Source organism: Melospiza melodia, chromosome 29 (assembly GCF_035770615.1).
Source record: "Melospiza melodia melodia isolate bMelMel2 chromosome 29, bMelMel2.pri, whole genome shotgun sequence".
In the NCBI taxonomy this organism is placed as follows: Eukaryota; Metazoa; Chordata; class Aves; order Passeriformes; family Passerellidae; genus Melospiza; species Melospiza melodia.
This window is the reverse complement of record NC_086222.1, coordinates 3,000,706-3,019,609: the sequence shown is the minus strand read 5'-3', so window position 1 is coordinate 3,019,609 and position 18,904 is coordinate 3,000,706. Positions and strand designations below refer to the sequence as shown.

Here is an 18,904-nt window from a genome sequence, read left to right as displayed (position 1 = left end):
AAGCTCAGGCTGTATTCTCAGTGAATCACAAGGATGCAATGCAAACCCCTGCCCTGTCAGTCTCCAGCTCTGCTGGGAAGGTTTTTACCTCCAAACTTTTGCTATTAAATTCTCTGGAGCAGAATGGGAGGGGAAAGCTTGCTGAGAAAATGACTGGCCTTCAATGGAGCGAGACCTGAGTGTATTCCAGCGTGGCAGAGAACAGAACTGGGCTTTGTTGATGCAGGAGCAGTGCCCCAGCCCAGCCTTACCGTCCTGGGCAGAGCCAAAGCCCAGAAAGGTGTTTTGGCACATGCCCAGGGCTGGTTTTAGACTTGGTCAGCAACAGATATCCCAGACCTGGCTCTTTTTTTGTATTACACTCCTGAGCTGATGGCCAGCAGGGAGGAAACCAAGATGTTGGAGGTGTCAGCACTTTGATTTTATGCGGAGCATAGACCTGACCTCAGGCTTTCTCCAGCAGAAGAAAATGAGACAGAGTAAAAATTCTGCAGAGCAGAAATCCATTTTGATTTAGGTGAAATGTGTATCTTTAAGCCTGTGTAGCCTGACTGCAAGGCCCAAGCTCAAGGGAAACTGCTTCAATGAAGGACAGAGATAAGGGGGGCAGACAGAGAGTGATAAAGAGAGGAAGAGAGACTGCTGTGAAAGCAGCTCAACCTGACCTAAGAATTCTTTCTAATAAAGAAGAACCAGCAGCAAACATCACTCAAGATTCGTAAAAATGATTATGTATGAACCTAGTGTGAAATTCTATGCATATGTATTTGAGAGAGAGATAAAAAGGGACCTGAAAGTTCCCTTTTTGGGAACCTGAAGTTCCCAAAAGTACACACGTCTTTTAAAGAAAGTAATCTCCACATGTGTCCAGCGCTCCAATAACAAACATACCGTCATTACAACTTTCACAAAGTCGTAGAGTTTTTAGCTATCTCCAGAAAACAAAAGGCAAGGATCCGTTTTTGGGGCAGGATTTTAGCGTTCACAGGGCCAGCAGGAGGCTCTGTGAGGGGTTACCATGTCCTGGTCGGGCGAGTCGTAGGGCGATTCCCACTTGATGACGGCGAACGTCTTGCCGGTGCGCACGGCGTGCAGGTGGCGCGGCGGCAGCCGGTTATCCGGGATCATCCTCACCACCACGGAGTCAGACGGGGGCCCTTGGTAGGGAGACACCACCCGCACCTGGGAGGGAGGCACAGAGGTCAGGGCAGCATCCTGGGGGAGCCAGGGGCGGGCAGAGGGAGGAGGAGGAGGAGGATGGGGAGCCCACCAGGAACAGGTACTGCTCGTCGCGCTGCACCAGCACCGTGGCGTTGTGCGCGCTGGTGGTGCTGTTGTGGGGGCTCCTGTACAGCTCCAGGAAGGACGTGGCGTAGAAAATTCCATAGATCTGAGGAGGAAAAAGCACAGCAGGGGTTGGCACAAGCCAGAGCATCCCCTGGCTGCTGTGGGAAATGGATTTGTGGAGAATTCTCAAAGTCTGACAGGAGGTTTACGTGGCGCGTATCTGTGTGTAAACTTTGAGATAAGAAATGTTGACTTAGAAATGTCATGGGATAGGATGGATATGGCTGGGAGAGAAATGGAGCTAGAAACAGATATTGTTGAGAGAAAAATGGAGCTAGAAACAGATATTGTATAGACAGAAATGGAGGTAGAAACAGATATTGTCAAGAGAGGAATGGAACTAGAAACAAACATTGTTGAGAGAGAAACGGAACTAGAAATAGATATTGTAGAGAGAGAAATGGAACTAGAAGCAGGTTTTAAAAGATGGTTTTAAAACTAAGACTAAATAAAAGGGAGAAATGTTGAGTTAGAAATGTCATGGGATAGGATGGATATGGTTGGGAGAGAAATGGAGCTAGAAACAGATATTGTAGAGAAAGAAATGGAGCTAGAAACAGATATTGTTTAGAGAAAAATGGAACAAGAAACAAGTTTTAAAGGATGGTTGTCTACATAAGACTAGATACTTTGGAGAAATGGTGAGTTAGAAATGTCATGGAGTAGGACAGATTTTTGAGAGGGAAATGGAACTAGAAACAAGTTTTAAAGGATGGTTTTGTATATAAGACTGGATATTTTGGAGAAATAGGACTATGAAAGATGAACTGTGGTAGGATTTATGTGGGGTAATTTTAGATTATTGGTTTTAAGGTATTTACAGTGTGGTGTGGTAAAAGTTGATAGGTTAAGAAATGCTTATAATGTATTGTAATTAGGAAATAGAATTCTGTCAGACTTTGATAATTTTCAACAAATCCATTTCCCCCTGGCTATCACTTTTTAGGGGCATGAAGCAAAGACCCTTTTCCTGCTTTTCCCTCTGTCTCGCCTGAGTTCAATCTGCCCACTTTCCTTTCAACTCCCAACCCAAAACCCCTGAGCTCAGCTCAGGTGACAGCAGCTGATTCAGAGGCTGCTGGAGCTTTGTGCCGTGTTTGAGCCACTTCTCACTGCAACAAACACAAGAAACCTTGCTTTGCTTCTGTTTAAAAGGCAGGAGGTTCCTTCCCTCATCATCCCCAAGATTTTCAGGGCCTTGGAATTCAACCCAAGCAATTTATCCTGGTTTCAGGGGGGTTGTGAGCTGCTCTGAGGGAAGGGCTGGTGCCTCACCACGTTCCTGGGGCCAGTCCAGCTGCATTCCACGGCCGTCTGGTTGATGGCCTTGGCCTTGAGGCTGGGGGACACCGGCCTCGTGCCGCTGGTCACCACGTGCACGAAGGACAGAGGGCTGTCACCCAGCTCTGTCTTAGCCCAAGCAGAAATTTCATAGGGGGTGTGAGCTGTCAGATTGGCCACTGCGCAAGAAGAGAAAGAGGCACTGTTAGGTGAGGCAAAGCAACAAAGCACAGCAAGAGCGGGGTGTGAACACGAGGGAAGGCTCAGCATCACAAACAGGCAGGAGCCTGCCTCTCCTGGGCTGTGCTTTCATGATTTTGCAGTAATTTCCTTTATACTAAAGCATCTGAGACTCTGGAATCCAACCCAGCCTTGCTTTTCTGTGCCTGGATGATTTCACAAATCCACACTGAGATTTTCCCAAACCAGAAATGTCATTACTGTGTGCAAGCCCAAGAAATCCTTGTCCTGTTTCTGCTCCCTTTGGCAGATTAAAAATGGAACAACAAACAAAACCCCATGTGATGAGAAAGGACTGGTGCAGCTCTGGGGGTAAATCCCAAATCTGCTTTGAAATCTCCAGATCCTCAGAACAGAGAATTTGCTGCTTTGTCCTGTCCAGATTTAAACAGGATTGCTTAAAGAGAACTACTAGTAGCAAAAAAAGAAATAAAATAATCCAATAACCTCTCACAAATCCTTCTGCTTAGTGTTGACCAAAGCAAAGCTTTCCATTTTGAGCAGAATTTACCTTTTTGGATGGACTTTTCTCCTTCTATAACCAGAGTCCTTTTTTCCTGCCTGTGGCTATCGAATGTCCAGTAGATGTTGACCACGTAGCCACTGACCTGTCAAGGCCAAGGACACAGAGCCATCAGCTCAGCTGGTGCACTCAGGGAACCAGGGCTACTGTCAGACCCCTGACAGTCCTTGCATTGTATTTTCCATCCCAATTAAGAGCCCCGGGGCAGTCTGGGAGCAGGAAGAAATGATTTGGCACGAGATAATTGGTAATTGCAATGCTTCGGTGGGTGACAAATTCTCCCAGCCTCTATTCACCATTTCCCCAGCTCAGATGGAAGGGGAAAAACTCTTACCTTGATATTCGTGGTCATTTTTAGGCTGAAACTTATGGAGTCCTCAGTGTAGCTCTCAATGTGGATGACAGGGGGAGGAATGACTGGGAGGAAAGAGAGAAAAGACCTGTTAGTACAGCACAAAGAAATAAAAATATTTCTTGAGAGGGGACAGATAAAATACAGATTTTTGTGTTAAAAGCTCCCAGAACAGGACATCCCAACCTTGCCTAAGCCAGTCCCCCTCAGAAGAGACACTGATTTTTAACTCCAGCACTGAAAAGCTGCTTTATGTGTGCCTTGCTCAGTGCAGGCTGGAGCTGGAGGGGTCTGGGCAAAGGGATTTCCCTCTGAACTCAGCAGGGTGAGCTCCTATCCCAGAAAACAGCTCCTGCCCTTCCAAGGAGCTGCTGAGGAACATCAGGAGCTGTTGGTGCTGAGCCCTCCTGCAAAACCTGAAGTCAGAGCTGTTTCTGTTCCTTCTACCTCTGTTTTTCTAACCATCAGGTAATTCACATTATCTGGATCCCGCACTTTGAGCAGCCTGGTGTTTTCTTTCCCTTCTTTCATCTGCCAAATTAGCTGACAATTTTGATGCAGGGACATAAGTTTGGATGGAAAACTTGGCATGAATACAAACGACTTCAAAAGGCTTTTCTTAAAAAGCAAAAACAGGTTGGGAAGGAAATGATTTACTGTGCTGTTTGAGTTTCTCTGCTGTGATGTTGTGATAGTTCTTGGGAGCTGTGGCTGTTTTTTATGGTCTGAACCTGCAGGAGGAGCCACAATAATTGTGACCTAAGAGGGAGAAGGATGAGCCAGCATCCTTTTAGAGTGAGAGTGATGGAGTTGGTAATTTCTTGTCTATCTGGAGGCAGAATTTGGCCTACAAAAGTCTGAGGGAATCTGTCTGCAGCCTGGGAGAGGGAGGACAGGCTCAGTTCCAGGGCATCACATCCATCCCCTGTGCAAGGAAGAGGCAGTGACCCCTCCAGACAGAACTCTGAGGCAGCTCAGGATGAGAGAAAAATTCACTTTTTAGAGGTCATTTTCAACAGCAAAGCTGTGAAAGACTCAGCAGGGAGAATAAAGGGCAGGGAGGTGGCTCTGGATGCTGCTGATGTTTGAAGCTGCTCCTCTGCCTTGTGGTCACCCAAGCAACATTTACCTTTGCCTTTGACCGTGGTGATGGACTTGGATTCACTCCAGTTTCCCACCCCTCGGCTGGTCACTGCAGCAACCTTTGGAAACCAGAGGGAGAGGGACCATGAGCAACATTTCCCAGTGCAAACAGAGAGGGGAGGTGAGAGCAAGGTTACAGACCTGGCGGGGCTCCTGGGAACAGGACTTGGAAGCAAACAATGGCTTAATTACTCGGCAATAAAATGCTTAATGCAGAGATAAAGCCGAGTGCTTAAAGTCAATTAAAGGGATCTAAGAGGAGGGAGGTGCAGCCTCTTTGCAGATAACTGCTCTCTGATGGGATCTTTGAGGAGCCCATTGAGATAAGGAGCTGGGGACTCCATGGGCCATAAAGTGGGTGAGGGCCACGCCAGGGAAGAACATGCAAGGCCTGAAATACTTCCAAAGATTTATCTGGGGATGGGTTATATTGGGAGGGAATAGCATGGGAGGAAAGAATAACACAGATTTGGAGGAGGGGACTCATCCCCCCTCGCAGTGAACTTCCCCAAGAGCTGAGGAGGATGGACAATGGCAAAGCACTCATTTCCCAGGGCTCACTGTGCAGACTTCTCATTTCCTTTCCTTATTACTTCTGTCTATAATTACCCAGCCTCTCCCCTGTGCAGACATTCCCCACAGGCAGATCTGCTTCTTTTCCCACTAAGGAAGGGGGATACACCAAGGACCCAATTTATCTCTGGCCCACATCCAGTGCAACTGCAGTGACATTGGAATGGGCAATTAGCAGGGAGGATTTTGTAATCCAGCCTGGCCTTGTGGGACAAAGGAGCAAATCAAGGGCTTGGAACATTAGCAGTGGTGGTGTGGGTTGGCATTAAAGGGCAGGGCTTTAACAGATTTTTTTTTTTTTTCTAATAAAATATTTTTTTTAGCAAGTTTTTGGCTGTGCAGGACTTAGGCCACTCAGGAATTAGAGTTTACTTAGAGGGAGCTTTGGAAATACTTTGAGAGGGAGCTTTGGAAATATTCTGAGAGAGAGTTTTGAAAATACTCTGAGAGAGAGTTTTGGAGATACTCTGAGAGCTTTGGAAATGCTCTGAGAGCTCTGGAAATGTTCCCTCTGAGAGGGAGCTTTGGAAATACTCACTCTGACTGTGTAGAGAGTGTTGACCTGCAAGTTCTTGATCTCCGTGTAGTTCTTGGTGGTTCTGAGGGATGACCACTCCTTGGATCCACTGCTGCTGTATTCCACCTAGGAGCACCAAAACAAGGCGTGAGGGCTCAAAAATAGCACAGGCCAGCAGAGAGACCTGTTTGCCTCTATCCCAGACCTGCTTATCCCTCTGAGATAAAATGCCAGCAGAAAGAAACACGACATCTAAGAAAGAGAGAAATGAAGAACTCCAGGGCTGTGCTGCTGCCCACAGCATTTCTTCTCCCAACATGCTTGATGTTCCCAGTAGATTTCCTCCCCAGAATATCCCATTCCAGGCCCACCCCTGTGCAGCTGGCTGTGTGCTGGCGTCCCCACGTCCCCAGGGCCAGCAGGACTCACGATGAATTCCCGGATGAGGCCGTGGGCGTTCACGGGGGGACTCCACCAGCCCAGCACCACACCCTCAGCTTCTCTCTTCAGGGACAGCTGCAGGTTCAGAGGAGCATCCGGTACTGGTGAGAGAAAGAGAAATATTAGTGACAGTCACAGTGGTGGAAAAGCAGCATCTCCCTGAAAATCAGGGCAAAGGGGTGGATGGCCCTTTCTCCCAGTCCAGCACAATTCTAGTTCTGGAATGTTCTGCCCAGGGAGGTGGTGGAGTCCCCATCCCTGGGTGTGTTTAACAAAGCCTGGATGTGGCACTGGGTGCCAGGGTTTAGTTGAGGTGTTGGATTTGATGATCTTGGAGCTCTCTTCCAGCCTGGGGATTCGGTGATTAATTCCCAAGCCCAAGGAAAGACCTTTCTTGTTCACAGCAGGGATATCTCTACTTTTCAGCCCTATGGCATTCACATTCCCTGAAAAAATTTCTCTCCTGGGAAGCTGAGAAGCCTCAGAGAAAAGGAAAACAATTCTTATCTCATTTGCTTCTCCTCTGTTTTGCTTGTGTGGAATGTGTTTGGAGATTGTTTAACCAAAAGTGATTGTTTCATTGGATTTCTGGTTTGAGTTTTGACTCTTTGGCCAATCAAGGCCAAGGTGTTTTTTGACTCTGGAAAGAGTCACAAGTTTTCATTATTATCTTTTCAGGATTCAGTATATTTTCTGTATTTTATAGTATAGTATAGTATTTTTTTAGTATACTATAACATTATAAATATAGTATTATGGTATATATATTAATAGTGTATATAAAATATATTATTAATAACACAATAAATAATAGATATTGTAATATATAATTATATATTATATTAATATATATATAATATATAATCTATTGTATATATACTATATTAATAGTATTATAGTATAATATAGTATTCTGAGAACATGGAGATATATTATGAGAACATAATATAGTATTATAAATATAGTAATAATAGTATTATAGTGGAATATATTAATAGCATATATAATATATTATTAAGAATAATATAATGTAGTTAATATATTGTAATATATGTAAAATATATTAATTATATTAATAAGATATGTAATGTATATATATGTTATATATATAAATAGTATTATAGTAGAATATATTAATATTATATAATTATTATATATTATTAATATATAGAATATATTAATATATTATAACATAACTAATATATTGTAGTATGTGCAATAATTATACTGATTATAATTATAATGATCTATATATAATGTATTGTATATATATATGTTATATATATAATACATTAATAGTGTTATAGTATAACAGTATTCTGAGAACACGGAGTCAGATGCATCATTCCTGCCTTGGCTGGGGCATTCCCTGCAAATACAATTCATCCCAAAGCAGCACAAATCAACACAATTTGGCAGCAGTGTGGCAGGCAGTGGTGGCAGCAGCAGCTGTGCTTACGTCCTTCGGGCGCCCTCAGCGTGATGAAGTCGTTGGTGTTGTAGACCCTGCTCAGACACTGCACCTGCACCTTCACCTGGTAGCTGCAGTCGGGCTTGAGGACTTTGAGAACGCCGTTGGTTTTGTTGCTGTGGGTCTCCAGGACCTGCCAGATGCTCTCCCCGACCATCCTGAGGGACAGAGCCACACATCTCCCATCAGGATGGGCTTTTTTTTTTTGCCATGGGACATATGTATTTGTCCCAAAAATGGAACCATTTTAAAAGGTTGCTGCTCGTTTTGGTAGTGCCACGACTGCAATTTGAAAAGATGCCGCTGGAAAGTCTGAACTAACCTTGCCTTGGTGACTTATAAGCCCCTGAGCTTTTCTGCAACTCTTGTGCTCAAATTTATTACCTTTGTTCTTGCTGTTAATGGTCCCACAAAGACAAGGCCCAAGTGGAAAAAACAATGAATATAACAACTTTACTGCCTGAGTACATGGTCAAGGAGGAAACCAATGCAATTTGTCACAATTCCCTCTGGGTGCACCTATTTTGTGCCTCTTTTGCTACCAAACATTACATTTTCCAAGCAGAACTTGATTAAGGAGCTCTGAAAGTTTCAGGCCTGATTCTGTGCAGTTTTCTGCAGTAAATACAGGCACACCTGTGCTCATGCTTGTCCTCTTTACCTGCCACAGCAGCAGGGAGGGGTGATGTACCTGTAGTAGATGTTGTAGACACAGGAGGCTGAGGACATCCTTTTTGGCCGAGCCCACGTCAGGGTGACAACCCCAGAGAAATCAGCTGTCCACTGCAGGTTCTGCACCTTGTACACGATTGTGTCATCTGAGCAGAGAAGGGGAAAAGGGAATTTACTGCAGGGAAACAAGCCCTGTGCCCAGGAGAGAAACAGGAGCTTTGTTTGTGACACCGACAACAGGGAAGGCAGGGACAGCACCGACTGAAGGGGTGTCTGCACCCTTTAAATGAGATGTGTGATTTATCCTGGGCTCACAGAGGGCAGATCAGAGCAGGGATTTATCACTGGTGCTCTTAGTTCTACCCAAAATACCTTTATGCTGCATCAGGCAAGCACCCCCTTTCCCCTAAGGAAAGAAAGTGTGGCTGTTGATGAAATAATTAGGAATTTTGGGATTGTGTGAGTGCAAACTGCTCACTGCCACCCTTCTCCTGCAGTGATCAGTCTGTGCTGTCCCTGTCACCACCCAGGCCCTTTCTTTGTGTGTTTTCCCTTATCACATCTTGTGCTCAGCAGCAGGACCGGGCAAAGGCTGGTAATTCAGGTTTGGGGCTTGCCTGGACACAAACTCTGTGGCTGAATCACTGCCTGACCTTCTCAGAGGAGATTTGGGGGATAAAATCACCGTGGAACCCAGCCCAGGAGGGAGGTGCTGATCTGAAATGTCCCAAATCCATGTCCTGCTCCCACCAGGTCACTCCCTGCTCTCTCTTTGTGTGCCCAAATCCCTCTGTCTCTGGAGCCCAAATCCCACTGTTGTGGTTTGGCTCTGCTGGGATGCTCAGCTTTGGTGCTGAACAGAAACCAAGCAGAGCAGGGGCAAATTGCTGCTGTTTTGCTTTCCCCAAACAGCTGGAATTAGATCCAGCAGGCACATGGGGCCATGGACAGCATGGCAAGGCAATTTTTCCAAGGGAAAAGGAATGGTTTGGTTTTCCCTTGGTGTAGCAGCTGAGTTGTGCACCTCAGCAGCTCCTTCCCCCTCCCCTGACCCTGCCAGCCTCTCCCAATCAATATTTAATTAAAGAACTAAACCTGATTGATGGCCAGCCCCCCCAGCAGTTCTGTGGGGGAGCTGCTGAAGCTCATGGCTGGCTGGAGGCAGTGATCAATCCCTGCTATCAGGGTGGGCTCTGTCCCTCTGCCACCACAGGGCCACCAAGGGATGGCAGCAGGGCATGTGCCACATCCCCAGGGTCACCTTGCAAAGCAGGAGACTCATTTCACCTGTGGGCTGTGTAAAATTGCCAGTTTTGCTCCTATCCATCCTAAAATGATTTTATTTTTTTTTCTCCTGTCTCTGAGGCTGCTGGAAGACAAATTGTCAGTGCAGAAGCTGCTGGGAAGTTTGTCCCGGCTGGTGATAAATGCTTGGACAACAGAGGCAGATAAATGAAGGATGTTGTGAGGGAAATGCCACACATCCAGGAGAGCACATCTGTGTGCTGACAGGGAGCAGGGAGTGAGGGATGGGACAGGGGATGCTGCTCACCTGTGCAGTTCCTCTCATCGCTGCTGTCTGAGCAGTCCAGGTACCCATCACAGCGCTCCGGCAGCAGGATGCAGGCCTCCCCATCCTCACACTTGAAGCCATTGGGGCAGGACAGGCTGCTTGGAGTGGCTGAAAAGAGGCACAACAGGTCAGGACTGGAGGCAGGGAAGTTCCCTCGGCAGCACTGGAATGTTTGCAGGTGGCTGCATGTCAGGGATGGAGCTCGGGCTGGTGTGGCACACTCTGGAGTGTGGCACACTCTGGGGTGTCTCCTGCTGGCTGCACCTTCAGAGGAACCTGGAGCTCATCCCATGAAAATCAACTGGACTAATGGGAATAGCACCCCTTGGACTTTTTATCCTTTTTTTTTTTTTAATTTTTTTTTCTGTAAAGGATTTCTGTTTTCTGTAAAGGATTTTTTTCCTTAGAGGCTTCCCTGTCCTCACTAGTCTCGGGTTCTCTAGCTGGCCAGACTCTGAGATATTTTAGAAAGTCTCTTTTCTCAGCTCAGCACTCAAAGGAGTCAGAGCTCTTCAGTTCTCATTCTCAAGGTTGTTTATTGTTTCTTATCTATAACATTTTTTCTCCTTTCCAGCTGAGGTCCACTCAGCAGGACAGTCAGAGGCACTCTGCCTACCTCAGAGCAGTGTTATCTTTTTATACCAAAAACTACCTGTACAATATTTACCATAACTTCCCAATACCTATCACCTATGTTAGGGCAGTGAGCTTCTACTCTAAACCAATCCAAAAGTGCCACCATCACAGAAGATGGAGGCCAAGAAGAAGAAGAAAGGCTGGACACACCCAGATCCCTCCATCTTGCCCCCTAAACCCCCATTCTAAAAACCCCAAAAATCTATTTTTTCACCCTGTGATAAATTCACTATTATTCTACTTAAACTGTCATGGCTTGTAAATCTTCATATAAGGTTGGTAATTGTTTTTTTTCCAAGGGCTCAGTGAAAGGCACAGGGGTCTGGGGCTCTGTGCCAGGGTCTCTGAGCCCCCTGGCAGGGGTTTGAGCCCTCCAGGACACACAGGGATCTCTCCAGGGGAAAGCTGCAGGTGCGCCCCTGTCCCTGCCCACACTCACGGCAGTTCCTCTCGTCGGTGCCGTCCTGGCAGTCCCTGACTCCATCACACCTCTTCCAGTTGGGGATGCACTTGTGCAGCTGCTGGCACTCGAACTCGAAGCGGCTGCAGCGCCCCGGCAGCGCGGGGGACGTGGCTGTGGCGTTGGGTCCTGCACACAGAGACAGAGACAGGAGAGCTCCAGGGCTGGCACCGCCACCAGGAGCGGGCAGCGCTGTCCCCAAGTCCCGACTCCACTAGATGGCAACCTCCTTCCATCAGCAGGTGATGGGGATGACGCCTTGGCCATCCTCTCTGCTGACTGCAGAGGGCTGGAAAAGCCTCGGCTCTGCAGGGAATGTGTAGCCATGATATTTTCTGAAAAATCCTTTCCTTAGGATTTTTCCTCCTGAGAAGCTGAGAGGCCTCAGAAACAAAATGTAAACAATTATTATCTGCCGCTGTGGAATGCAACAGGTGCATCTGGGATTGGTCTCATGTGGTTGTTTCTAATTAATGGCCAATCACAGTCAGCTGTCTTGGACTGTCTGGTCATTCACAAGATTTTGTTATCATTCCATTCTCTGATTAAATTCTTTCTTCTATTCTTTTAGTATAGTTTTAATATAATATATATCACAAAATAATAAATTAGCCTTCAGAAACATGGAGTTAAATCCTCATCTCTTCCTGGGACCCCTGTGACCACCACCACAGGAATGTGCTGCTCTGGAGCGCTGTCCCAGCTGGTGGCACTGCTGGAGGGTGACCCCGGAGCCAGGGGACATTTCACACCACAAATAAACGCTCCATTCCAGCCTAATCAAAGCCTACCTAGGATCACTCGCCCTATCCATCCTCATCATCCTCATCTCCACATACAGAAACAACCAATGGCCCTCAACCTTCGTAAAAACCACCAAATCCTGAAAATTATCAACGACGCCTTAATTGACCTCAAATATCTCAACGTGACGAAACTGATGTGACCTGGGAGAAGGGAAGGGGTGAGGGAGAGGAGGGCTTACTTGGGGTGGGACAGGCCTCTTCATCAGAGCCATCGGAGCAGTCCTTGTAGCCGTCACACACCCAGCTGTTCATGATGCAGGCGCCGCTGTTGCAGCGGAAATGGTTGGGCAGGCACGTCGGGGGGATCAGCGTGGTAATGGGATGAACTGGAGAGCCTAAAAATACACCAGGGACAGCTGAGCTGAGCTCCTGCTCCTGTGTAAGCTCCCTGCTGGCTGAGGGGGAAGGAGGCGAGGCATCACAAACCCAGTGTTTTCACCTGCATGGTTTCTGTGTTCAGGATATCCAAAAATAGAGAGTAAAAGGGGCATGGAAGTGCCCTCATGGGGCATTTTGGGGGCTGTGGGGAGGCAGAGTGATCCTTCAGCAGGTCCCAGTCCCAGTCACGTCCATGTCAGTGTGTCCTTACCCTCGCAGTCCCTCTCATCAGACCAGTCCCCGCAGTCGTTCTCCTGGTCGCACTTCCAGCGGTTGGGGATGCAGTGCCCATTCCCACACTGGAACTGGTAATACCGGGAGCAGTTCGGGGCTTCTGTCGGGTTCTCTGGTGAGGAGAGGAGAGTCCTGTGAGCCGCAGGGGCACCTCAGCACAGCTCAGAGGTGGGAGCATCACCTGAGCAGCACAAGCACATCCCTTCCTCATCATCCCCAGCACTCCCAGCCCTCGCTCTGTCACTATCACTGTTTTGTCTGTGTTCTTTGTGGCCAGACACTGTCACAGACAACTTCTGTAAAGAGTCCTTTCCTTAGGATTTTTTCCTCCTGAGAAGCTGAGAGGCCTCAGAAAAAAAATGTAAACAATGGTTATCTGCTGCTGTGGAATGCAACAGGTGCATCTGTGATTGGTCTCATGGGGTTGCTTCTAATTAATGGCCAATCACAGTCAGCTGGCTCGGACTCTCTGTCCGAGCCACAAACCTTTGTTATTCATTCCTTTCTATTCTTAGCTTAACTAGCCTTCTGGTGAAACTTTTTCTTCTATTCTTTTAGTATCGTTTTAATGTAATATATATAATAAAATAATAAATCAAGCCTTCTGAACATGGAGTCAACACTCTCATCTCTTCCCGCATCCTCAGACCCCTGTGAACACGGTCACAAGACACCATCCCGATCTCAGAACCAGAGCAGGATCCACCAGAGCATGGCAGAAATGGAGGAGCAAACCCTGCAGCTCTGAAATGAGGCTGCAGCTGCCTCGCCTGGCTGGGTACAGCTCCTACAGCCACCCAGGGAACAGTGGTAAATATTGGGTTTGGCTGCAAACCGCCTGTCTGCTCAGGGCTGGCAGGCTGTGCAGTAAATACGGTCACAGAGGAGTCAGTCAAGCACAAGATGTGCCAGGTTTTCTGCAGGCTTCACTTCACCTGCCTGCAGCAGGAGGGAAACGACACCGATCTGCAGGCAGGACAGGCTGTGATGTGCTACACTCACACATACACGAGTGAGAACATGAGGAGGACACTGCTCCATGCTCCTGGAATCCAAAGGAGGCTGGAGCTGCAGTGGCAGAAGGCTCTGGGGGTGCTGCTCACCACAGTTTGCCTCGTCAGAGTAGTCGCCACAGTCATCCATCCCATCACACTTCCACACCAGGCTGATGCACACCCCGTTCTGGCACTGGAAGCTGAACTGGTCGCAGGTCCGGTGGAACTCGGGATCCTGGGCTGCAGGGAGAGGTTGGGTGTAAAGATCAGGGGCTTCAGGAAAGCTTGAGCAGGAAGGAGAAAGCCTGGATTTCTAAGCAGCTCTAGAGCCATCTCTTAGGAGAGCTGGCCTCCCTGGTACCCTGGCTCTCCCCAGGGCTCTGTTTCCATGCCGTGCCCACCCTCCCCTGGGCATTTGTGACACTCACAGCACCCAGCATAGCTAGCATCCCTGGTAGCCCACCCACAGCTCTGTTTCCAAGCTGTGCCCACCCTCCCCTGGGCATTTGTGACATTGGTGACACTCACAGCACCCATAGTTGGCATCCCTGGTAGCCTGGCTCTCCCCAGGGCTCTGTTTCCACGCTGTGCTCACCCTCCCCTGGGCATTTGTGACATTGGTGACACTCACAGCACCCATAGCTGGCATTCCTGGTACCCTGGCTCTCCCCAGGGCTCTGTTCCCATGCTGTGCCCACCCTCCCATGGCAGAAGTGTGACACTGGTGACACTCACAGCAGCCAGCGTAGGCAGCGTCCTCGTCGGAGCCGTCGCGGCACTGGACGACGCCGTCGCACACCATGGAGTGGAACAGGCACTGCTGCCGGTTCTTGCACACAAAATCCATGTAGCGGGTGCACAGGGGCTCTGCGGGCACGGGGCAGGACAGGGGGACAGGGCTGGCACCTCTGCTGTCCTTGCAGCGTCACCCACCAGGGGCTGTGCGGGTCTGAGCGCAGCTCAGGGAGGGTTTTGGGGATTTACAGAGAGTTCCCGACACAAATGGTCTGAGCTGCGTCCCTGATCCTCACCAGATCAGCCCTCAGGGCGGGCACAGGCACCAGGAGGGGTTTGGTGCCTCCCCGGCAGTGTCCCCCAGGCTGTGCCTTTTGCTGACCTGCTGATTTCACAGTGGGCCCATGACTGCCCATTATCTCCCCAGGCTTTACTCCCAGTGCAGTAAAGTGGCTTTACTGCCATTCCTGGCTTGGGCAGAGCAGAAAAATAAACGCAGCTTTGCTTTTTTACCAGCAGAAAGCCGCTTCAGACAGCACCTAATATGCTTAAGCTACATATTTTAGATTTTCTGGATAAAATAAGACAAACCCCAGGCTTTTTGAAACCTTTTCAAAAATTATTTTTTGAAAGCAAAACCTGGGTTTTCCCTGAGCCCGGTACCCACCGCAGTGCTGCTCGTCCGAGGCGTCGGAGCAGTCGCTGATGCCATCACAGTGTTTGCTGGTGGGGATGCAGGTGCCATTGGGGCACTGGAAGCTGTTGCACTTCTTCTCTGAAAGGCAGAATTGGGTGGACGTTGTGCGTTTTTTTGGGTTTTGTTATGGTTGTTTTAATTAGCGGAAAAAAAAGCCAGGGTGTCTGTGGTATTCACATGCCCTCTGAACAGAAAGAAGTTGCGAAACAAGCAGAGAAGAAGGGAAATACAATTCTTATCTTGCTTGCTGTGCCTGTGTTGTGCTAAAGTAGAATGCAATATGGAGATTGCTCACCCAAAGTGAGGATGTTTTGCTCCTTTGGCCCATCAGGGCCAAGAAGCGTGTGTGTGATAGTATTCATTTATATAAATTATATAAATAAAATATTATATAAATAAAAGAATGATGATATTCTATAAATAAAATAATCTTTATAAATTATCTAAATAAAAATATTATAGGAATAGAAGAATTATAATATTATATAAATGAAAGAATATAAATTACATAAACAAAATGCAATAAAAATTAATTATTATATTATATACATTAAATGATTGTATAAATTATAAATTTTTATAAACAAAATAATTACGATATTATGTAAATAGACTAGTTCATATGAATTATATAAATAAGAAAATTATGATATTGTATAAATAAAAATAATTTCGATAAGCTATATAAATAAAAATATAAATAAGAGAATTATTGTATTATGTAAATATAAATAAGAAATTTATTGTATTATGTAAATAATTTAGATAAATTATATAAATAAAATAATACATAAATAAAAGAATTACGCTATTATATAAATAAAATACTTTAGATAAATTATATAAATGAAATAATTATGATATTATACAAATTATATAAATAAAATGTTAATTATTTTATCATACTATACACATCCCTTGGTATGTATAGTATGATAAAGTAATTAATTAGCCTTCTGATACCCATAGAGTCCTCCTCATCATTCTCTCCCCTTTGCTGGAGTCCCCTTTGATTTACAATAGGTTGTCTCTGCACTGTGACCGCTTTTGGAGGGGTGTGGTGCTCTCCCCCTGAATTTGCCGCTGTTTTATCTCCGCGGGAGTGCAGAAATCCCTCCCGTCCACGCAGAGCCCCCCACACACACACACACAGGCCAGGTTACCGCAGGTGGCAGGGTCCTCGTCAGAGCCGTCCTGGCAGTCGGCGTCGCCGTCGCACGCCCAGCGCTGCGGGATGCAGTGCCCGTTGTGGCACTGGAAGCTGGAGGCCTCACAGGTGTGAGAAACTGCTGGAACCAGAGCAGGGCGGCACCTGAGCGTGGCTGTCACCGCATCCCCGCTGAGCTGAGAGCGTCAGCCCACACAGTCCCACCCTGCCCCAGCATGTCCCACCAGGCTCCCAGCACAAGCAGCCACCCCATGGAGCCCAGGCAGGAGAATTCCTTCAGAATTCCCACTTTTCCATGGTCTTCCCCCTCTCTGTGCTATTCTTGCTCACAAGCCTGCTGTGCTCAGGGATGGCTTTTACAGGGCAGAGATGTCCCAAAGCTCTCCCCAAAGCCAGCAGCCTCTGTCCCTTTGATCTCAGCCCTTGGGGTGCGTGGGCAGAGGTGACAGCGGTGGCATCGTGCCAGAGACGGTAAGAAATGTCACCGAGATCAAGCAGGGCTTGGCAGGGCTGCAGAGTCCCCCGTGCAGGGCAGGACAGTCAGAGAGAGCTTTTAATTAAGGCAAACAAGGCTCTTCTATGTTGCCAAAGCAAACAAGAAATACGATTCTCCCTGGGGGTTTTCCTTAGGCTCCTGTCAGGAAAAATATCTGCCTGTGGGGTATCTGGGTTGCAGCCTGGTTTGTGTTGTCACTTCAGAGACAAATCCTGCTCCTCGAGCAGGAGAGCACTCAGAGTTATTGAGAAAATCAGCGTTCAACTTAATTAAATGGCATGATCCTGAGTTTCAGGTTAGAGAGTGACATGCACTCGCAGATATTTCCAAATAGTACAATCTGCTGGCAGTAATATTCTATTAGGTATTCAGCTTGAAATGTAATTATTTCAGATAAGAGCAATAATTGCAGCCCGGTGAAGTCAGACGGAATGTTCCTCAAATAATTGTGATCCTCTTAGATAATTCCAACTCGGGGCTTTACAAACCTGACACGCTTTTTGAAGTAGGTTCCTCTCCTGTAATAATTCTCTCTGGAGAAACTCATACGAGAGATAAGTGATACCAATATAAATTAAACCTCCTTACAAAGCCACGCTCATGGAATACTAATGACCAGGATCAGCCCTGGGTGCTCCAGGCACAGCAAATGCCACAAGGGGTGAGCAAAGAGGAGCTCAAAGACCTGAAAGAGATCTCTTAAATTCTGAAATCTTCCTGCCAGAGCCCCAGGACAGCAGCTGGTGCCACTCTCTGACCCAAAGGCTCCGGGGCTGCTGCCAGCATTCCCAGATCCTGGTCCCTGCAGGCTCCCCATGCCATGGAAAGCACTGCTTTTATCTTAAATATCCCATGGATGGCTAGATAAATACAACCTTGTGTCTTTTATCTTGAAATATCCCATGTATGGCTTGATAAATACAACTTTGTGTCTTCCACTGACAGACTGGTGCTCTGCCTGCTCTGAGAAGTTTCTTCCCATGCAAGCACTGAGGTTTTTGGTTTGGCTGATAACTTTGCTTGGTTGTTTCTAGTGGAAAAGGCCAGTGCAGCGCTATCTGTTGTTTTATCTGATGAGAAAAGGGCTCTGTGTGGGTGTGTGAGCCTCGGGAGGCTGCTGAGGAACATCAGCAGCACTGTGGTGGTGAGGAGGGTGGAGTGTTGTGACTTTCCACTCCAAGCGCACACAGCGAGGCTCACAGGAGCTGCACAGGAGGCACAGAGTAGGAGCAAGGTTATTTCTGCCAGCCAGGCTGCTTTAGTGCAAGTTTTAAGTTAAACCAAGAGTGGGTTTTCTATGTGGGACTCCCTCTTCAGGTTTTCGAGCCCGTGGAGTAATGAGGCTGCCAGAGGAGGACTAAAACTGCCAAACTAAACTTGCCAAACTAAACCTGCCTCTTCTTCACATCAACTAACTGTGGAGAAGCGTGCCTGTTTTCTGCCCCTGATTAATGGCAAGGAAACAGAATGAAAGCTGTGAAACGCTGCCAGTGCCCACCAGCCTCATTCTGCCTCCCTGCAACATGAGCTCTTCTTGCAGGAGAGCCCTTTGGCTGCTCAGCAGCCACAAAACCACTTCCCATCCCACAGAGCTTTGCCTGTGGGTGCAATTTTGCAGGTAAAAAGAAAAGTTGGGTTACTGTGTGAGCATCTAAGCTGCCAGCAAATTCCCAGTGAATCCTTAGATTTGGAGCATCACATCACCCTAAGGTGCTCTAACAAGCACGGAAACTGAGGCACAAGGCACTGGCTGATGCCTCCCAGGCTGGAAAGAAAAAGTAGGAGCAGCAGGAGGTTCTTGAGCAACAGCTGAGCACTCACCAGTGCAGTTTGCTTCGTCAGACCAGTCCCTGCAGTCGTTATCCCCATCACACATCCAGGACAGACGGATGCACATCCCTGAGCTGCAGCTGAACTCATCATTCCTGCACTGGTGAGCTTCTGCAAACAAAATATTGGGCTTCAGGGCACGGGAATGCCCAAGGAGCAGAGAGGAAAGGTGGATAATGACGGCACAGAAACTTCCCAGCTGGAACACAGCGAGGGGAAGGACCAGCAGACGGCCTTGCTCTCTTGTCCTGTCCCTCACTTCCCAGTACATGATGGTGCTGGATTCTTAGCTGTCCCTAATTCCCAAACACCCTGGAAATGCTGGTCCTGTCCCCC

The 18,904-nt window shown here is 47.4% G+C and overlaps 1 protein-coding gene across 2 annotated transcripts in view; it reads right to left on the bottom strand.

Annotated features, from left to right (window-relative positions):
• The window catches only part of SORL1 (sortilin related receptor 1), a 61,553-nt gene that overhangs the window by 8,769 nt on the left and 33,880 nt on the right, over positions 1–18,904 (bottom strand). For both annotated transcript variants that reach the window (XM_063178523.1, XM_063178525.1), the window contains 19 exons: positions 18,560–18,679; positions 16,238–16,363; positions 15,045–15,152; positions 14,378–14,509; positions 13,751–13,882; positions 12,625–12,759; positions 12,215–12,370; positions 11,209–11,358; positions 10,113–10,241; positions 8,580–8,706; positions 7,877–8,046; positions 6,406–6,518; positions 5,998–6,102; positions 4,873–4,945; positions 3,726–3,808; positions 3,380–3,476; positions 2,623–2,807; positions 1,271–1,390; positions 1,018–1,182 (listed from right to left, as the gene is read on the bottom strand). In XM_063178523.1, coding sequence (XP_063034593.1) covers positions 1,018–1,182; positions 1,271–1,390; positions 2,623–2,807; positions 3,380–3,476; positions 3,726–3,808; positions 4,873–4,945; positions 5,998–6,102; positions 6,406–6,518; positions 7,877–8,046; positions 8,580–8,706; positions 10,113–10,241; positions 11,209–11,358; positions 12,215–12,370; positions 12,625–12,759; positions 13,751–13,882; positions 14,378–14,509; positions 15,045–15,152; positions 16,238–16,363; positions 18,560–18,679 — 2,426 coding nt within the window. The remainder of the gene's footprint in view (positions 1–1,017; positions 1,183–1,270; positions 1,391–2,622; positions 2,808–3,379; positions 3,477–3,725; positions 3,809–4,872; positions 4,946–5,997; positions 6,103–6,405; positions 6,519–7,876; positions 8,047–8,579; positions 8,707–10,112; positions 10,242–11,208; positions 11,359–12,214; positions 12,371–12,624; positions 12,760–13,750; positions 13,883–14,377; positions 14,510–15,044; positions 15,153–16,237; positions 16,364–18,559; positions 18,680–18,904) is intronic.